The 5,992-nt window shown below is 38.0% G+C and overlaps 2 protein-coding genes across 2 annotated transcripts; both read left to right on the top strand.

The window, feature by feature from the left end:
• The first annotated feature begins 1,681 nt into the window (after positions 1 to 1,681).
• On the top strand, positions 1,682 to 4,109 carry LOC148782726 (uncharacterized). The gene is made up of 2 exons (XM_088863271.1): positions 1,682 to 3,618; positions 3,823 to 4,109. The coding sequence occupies exon 1, from the start codon at positions 1,682 to 1,684 to the stop codon at positions 2,678 to 2,680; it is 999 nt and encodes a 332-aa protein (XP_088719397.1). The 3' UTR covers positions 2,681 to 3,618; positions 3,823 to 4,109.
• On the top strand, positions 1,902 to 3,873 carry LOC18428872 (uncharacterized). Its single transcript, XM_011623102.3, has one exon. The coding sequence runs from the start codon at positions 3,137 to 3,139 to the stop codon at positions 3,608 to 3,610; it is 474 nt and encodes a 157-aa protein (XP_011621404.2). The 5' UTR covers positions 1,902 to 3,136; the 3' UTR covers positions 3,611 to 3,873.
• Positions 4,110 to 5,992: the final 1,883 nt, after the last annotated feature.

Below are 5,992 nucleotides of genomic sequence, written 5' to 3'. Positions count from 1 at the left end.
CATTTTTTGGGCATTCCTTTTTGTATAGGGCACCCGTATGAGAGAGAAACAACAAGACCATTGTGAAAATAGTAGGCACAGCTTGGGATGAGAGGGTAGAGAGAGAGAGAGAGAGAGCGTGAGAGAGAGAACTCCACATGAGAAATTTTTGGAGGGAAATGGTTTTTAGAGAGAGAAATGGAGGGAACTGAAGCAAGAAAAAGGAAAAAGAAACAAGAGGTTACCCATTGATGAAATATGAGGTCAACATCTCAACCGTCTAATTTATTGGACGATTGATAAGGGTGCACCCTTAGGTGTCATGCTAAGGATGCAACCGTATTCAAATTTTTCTCTTTTATTAAACAATCAATGGAATTCAAAACTTAAAAAATGAACTATATAAATATTAGGAAAATAATTGCTAATATATTTATATTTTACCATAATCGGAAAAAACTCTCAATTTTTCAAAACCTCACCTACACTTTTTCTCACAATTTTCGGTTTTTTTTTGACAAAATAATATTCAAGGTAGTTTTTTTACCATAAAGAATTTTACGGTAATTTAAATACCGTAATAAATTGAAGGAGTATTACGGTAATTAAAATACCGTAATGCTTTAATAGGTATCATTTTATAGGGTATTTAAAATCCCATAGTAATTTCAATTAGCATGTACTTTAAGTACCGTAAAACTATGGCTATGACTGTGAAGCTAAAAACTAAAACCAATTTTACGGCATTTTAAGTACCGTAAAAACTAACATGGCATGTTATACAGTACTTAAAAGGCCTTAAAACCTTTTCTCTTTATTATATTTATCTATTTCATCTCTATTTTTTTTTTATGTTTATCTCTTATTCTCTCTGTCATTCTTTTTAATATTTATCTCTTTTTTCTCTCTCTCAAACTTTTCTCGGCCATGTCCAAATTGGCTCGCAGAGTAAAGATTATAGAGAGAGAAAGAAGAGATAAAAAAGAATGAAAGAGAAAACAAAAATAAATATAAAAAAGAATTGAAGAGAGAGAAAGAATAGATAAACATAAAAATGAAGTAAGAATGAAATAGATAAATATAAAGAGAGAGAGAAAAAATAGATTAACCTAAAAGAAATTAGAGATGAAATAGATAAATATAAAAAAAGTTTGCCGTATAATATGGGTTAGTATTTACCGTACTTAAAACTTCGGGTTAGGATCAGCGTAGGTTTACGGTACTTAAAATACCATATAAAATTCTCTAACTTATCAGGTAATATGCCCTAACTATTACGGTAATATGACTGTTGTGAATGTCATTTTGATAATAAAAAAAAAAAAAAGAAAAAAAAAAGACATATTTGGTGCAGACGAAATAAACCGAAGTTTGAAGTTTTTTTTCAATTAAACTTAAATTAAGATATATTTGTCATAAGTTTTCTAAATATTAATATTTTATACAGTCCAGTGAATTGGGGTGCGACCTAGGTTCATGTGGGGTTCGATGGGAACCCATGTTTTCCGCAGTTAGAATTACGTTTCGTGGTTAGAATCATGGATAACCTACTGTAAATTGGGGCGGCCTACACTTGCCATGCGCAAGAACTTTGAAGGCCGGTCTGAACTTTGAAGGTCGGTCTCTGATCTCCTATAAATACACCAACAAACAAGACCTCCTCTTATGTTATCCTTGTCGTATTGATCTATCTCACAGCGGAATGGGTAGAAGTGAATACGATGAATCCTCTGAACCCTACCACAAGCTAAGAAATGGCGCTAGCCGATGCGAAACCCTAGGCCGGAAATCATACGACCGCCATTCTCCCAAAACCCTAGATCGGAGATCCTATGGCAGGGATTCTTCTCCTGAAACCCGAGCCGGTGGATCTTATCGGTGTGCTTCACTAGAGACCCAAGGTATGAGATCCAACGGCCATCACTCGTCGCCGGACTGGAATGACCGACACCAAAGCCTTGATGATGATCGGAGCCCTAGCCCTAGTCACTTCAGGAACTCAAGGTCTCGACACGATGGCTATGGAGGAAGGTCTAATAGGTATTTTCTCGATAGGGATAAGGGTTCTCGAGATGGTAGGGTTTCTGATACTGATGATGAAGAGTTGAAGGGTTTGAACTATGAAGAATACAGAAGGATAAAGAGGCAACAATTGAGGAACCGATTGTTGAATTGTATATGGAATGTCACCCCAAGTCCTCCTAGATTGGATCATGGCGATGATCAAGAAAATGGAGTTGAAATTGCCATAAATGAGAAGGATTTGCAATCTGGTGAGAAATCTAGGGTTAATTCTGGAGATGGGTTCTCCGGTAGTGGAAGGAAAGCTTCCTCTGACTATAAAGATCGAAAAAAGAGTATTCGTGATGAATTTGAGGAATCAGAGGGTGAACCAGAGTCTGATTCTGATTCTGATTCAGAGATAAGCAAATCACCCGAGATGAAGAGAAGAGAAAGGGGAGGAAGAAGAGAGAGACGTAGGTCTCATATTAAGAGCAGAAATAGAAACCGTCCAGTTTCAGATGAATCGGAGAGTGAATCAAATTCTGGTTCTGATGACTCGGAGAAGAGGAAGAAGAGGGAAATTGGAGGAGATAGAACTGGGTCTCATCGTAAGGGGAGCAATAGGAAGAGAAGAGATTCAGTCACAGAGAGCGAAGAGAATGAGGAATCAGAAAGTGAATCTGGTTCTGGTTCATAGATAAGCAGCTCGCCTAGAACAAGGAGGAAGAAAAGAGATAGAAGAACACATAATAGAAGTGGGTCTCATAGGAAGAATGAAACGAGCAGAGATTCGGTCTCTGGAAGTGAAAAAAGTGATGATTTGAGTGGTTCAGAGTACTCTTCTGATGAAAAGAAAAAACCCAAGAGAAAGCATAGCCTCAAAAGGAATTCGAGAAAAGGGGTAGTGGGTAGAAAGTCAAGGAGGAGTAGAAGGGACATCAGTTCTGATGAAAGTGAAAGCAGTGGTGAGAGAGAAAGCGATGAATCTGATGATGCTAGGACGGGTTTGAAACCATCTTCCCACCCTAACAAACCCAAGAAAAAGAAGCACTCAGATTCAGAGGCCAACAATTCATTAGATAATGGGGGCAATGAGGCCCAAAAGGAAAAAGAAGAAGCCCCCAAAAAACCAGAGATTGATAATGAAGCTCTCATGTTCAAGGAGATGATAGAGTCACAAAAGAAACCCAACTCAAGCCTTGAAAATGAGCCTGTTGTTGGGCCTATGCCTCTCCCTAGAGCTGAAGGCCATATCAGCTATGGAGGTGCCCTACGGCCTGGAGAAGGAGATGCCATTGCTCAGTATGTTCAGCAAGGGAAGCGTATTCCTAGGAGAGGAGAAGTGGGTCTTTCAGCTGAAGAGATTCAGAAGTTTGAGGGCTTGGGTTATGTCATGAGTGGGAGCAGGCATCAAAGAATGAATGCGATTCGTATAAGGAAAGAAAACCAGGTTTACAGTGCTGAAGATAAGCGAGCGTTGGCTATGTTCAATTACGAGGAGAAGGCGAAGAGAGAGCACAAGGTGATGTCAGATTTGCAGAGACTGGTTCAGAGGCACATTGGGCAGGATGTTGGCCCGACGCATGACCCATTTTCTCAGAAAGGATCGGAGGTTGCTGAAGCATAAGCTATGTTGTAAGCTTTTACCTTTTTGCAGGCTTCATGTTCTCTTTTTGACTGTTTTTTTTAACTTTAATCTTCATCGCTGTACACTTGCCTTGTGCAATTGTGTAAGATTCTGAGGACCATGGATGTGTCTTTTCTATGTGCCTTTAGAGTTCATGTCAGCCTAAATGTTGTGCCTAACTTTAACTAATATGTCCCTTATCTTTGTTGAAGTCCTTGACTATTCTGAACCTATTAATAACAGCGAAAAAGGTTAGATATGTAGAAGTCATTCTTGGTGAATGCACAAGTTGCTCTGTGAACATCGGTTTGGTAGACGCTAGACTGTTTCTGTGAACTATATCTTCACACACCCCACCTTGCAGCAGCAAATGTAGCTTATTTGTCTATTCAATTGTATTTCCTATCTAATTGTTATGATGCTTTTATTATTTAGTGCTAAATTTTTATGTAAGTTGCTTTGTAATATTTATTTTCTGAGTTGATATCCTCTTCATGAATTTCTAGACCTTTGTGCATGAGTTACCATAACTTCATGTTTTCAGATAGTGTAGATTAGTTACTTGTAGAATCAAGACTCCACGCTGCACTTGCATTTTTTGTGCAGCTCAAGTTTTTCTTTGTATTTCATGTAAGATACCATGCCCTATATAACTATTGAAATGATTAATGTTTGTTTATGTTTGGTTTATCCGTTCATGTGGTTATTTAACAGCTTTGACATTGTTTTCATCCACATTTCCATTGCAAAACTAGTCTCAAATTTTCTAGCTCATTAACTTCGTCGTAATATGATGCATAATATGAGAAACACAAATTCTGAATGGATTGATATAAAAATGAGCATCTCTTGTGGAATATATCCAGCTCACTAGCTTCTCAAATATTTACAGTACAATTAGTGAAGTTAATGAGAATAACTAGAGGCTGCAATTCATACTTTCAAACTCGTTCTGAATGCTGTTCTCATGGAAACCTGGGACCAGCTGGGATGGGTGGCATTTTGAAGGAATCTAATCGGACTTGGTTCCTTGGAGTTTGTACTCAACTATGGCCGAAATGTGACCTCTGCTTAAGGGTGTTAACTGTTTTAAGTTGGCAATCAGTCCAGCATGGGTCCCATTGATAGTAGAACGATATTTTTAAATGTGTATAATGGGTTAGCAGTGAGGCAGCAGTTCCATGGAGAGTGAGTCAATTAGTGGCAGAAGTTGTGGAAGCTTGTGGCTATTAACCTGTCATATTCCACTGTATGCCTTGCAGTTCTAATAAGGTGGCAGATGCATCAATCTCGGTTTTACTTCTTCAGTATCGAGATGCCATCTTGACATATTTTATTGCTTGTATTCTTCATTTATTTTAATGAAAATTGTCGTAGGAAAAAATGATTTTGATAAATTGAAATAAGGGTTCCTCATGAGTTTACTGAGTTTGATAGCCACATTAAAAGGTGATACATTTACTCTACCTGACTCAAATGCCTTTAAGTTGTACACGTCCCATAGACAACTTGCCTCAAGATGGAGAAATGACTTAGCACCCTACGTATTAACTGTCTATTGATCGTGAATGCTTGTGTAGCACATAATTGAGGTGTTTATATGAGGTTTGAAGTGCTCAATGAAGGTCGCATTGGAGGGACTGAATATTTGTTGTTCTTAAATTCTTAGAGATCACTTGATACTATGAGTGGATCATGTTTCGATTAAATGCCGATCAGAAATGCGTTTCATTGGACAAAGAGCATGTTATATTGTGCACCTCCCACAGGCTGCATGTTCTCAAGCTAAAGAAATGCCTTAGAAAGGGTTCCTGTGTTGTATTGACTGCCTATTGATCATGAATGCTTGTGTGGCATATTATTGAAGTGTTCAAATGAACTTTGAAGTGCTCAGATCAGGTGGCCATGGAGGGACTGAATTTTTGTAGAGCTTAAATTATTGGAGATGGCTTATAGAGCATGAGTGCACCATGTTGATGGATCAAATCCTAGTCAGAAATGCATTCACATGCCACAATAACATATATTGTCCGTCCGACTCCCATTGGCTGCATGCTCATGCATTAGCAAACTAGTGTCCTTAAGTGTTTACTGCCTATTGATTATGAACGCTTGTGTGGTGCATTGTTGGACTGTTCAGAAAAGGTTTAAAGTGCTCTGATAAGGTTGCATTGGAGGTATTGAATTTTTTGCGCTTAAATTCTTAGAGGATGACATATAGAACATGAATGCATCATTTTGATGAATGAAATGCTAGTTGGAAATGCATTTCGTTGCTCAAGGAGCATGTGCCAAGATAAAAATTTAAATTATGATTTATTAAATATCCTCCTCATAGGAATATGGATACAGATACTAGATATCTTTGATACTTGACAAGGT

This window comes from Amborella trichopoda, chromosome 3 (genome assembly GCF_054954075.1).
Source record: "Amborella trichopoda isolate Santa Cruz 75 chromosome 3, AtrichopodaSantaCruz75HAP2 v2.0, whole genome shotgun sequence".
Taxonomy (NCBI): domain Eukaryota; kingdom Viridiplantae; phylum Streptophyta; class Magnoliopsida; order Amborellales; family Amborellaceae; genus Amborella; species Amborella trichopoda.
This window is presented reverse-complemented; position numbering and strand designations above follow the sequence as displayed.

Bases quoted from the DNA above. Each gene is read 5' to 3' on its own strand.
- LOC148782726 (XM_088863271.1), top strand. From the start codon at position 1,682: ATGGGTAGAAGTGAATACGATGAATCCTCTGAACCCTACCACAAGCTA.
- LOC18428872 (XM_011623102.3), top strand. From the start codon at position 3,137: ATGTTCAAGGAGATGATAGAGTCACAAAAGAAACCCAACTCAAGCCTT.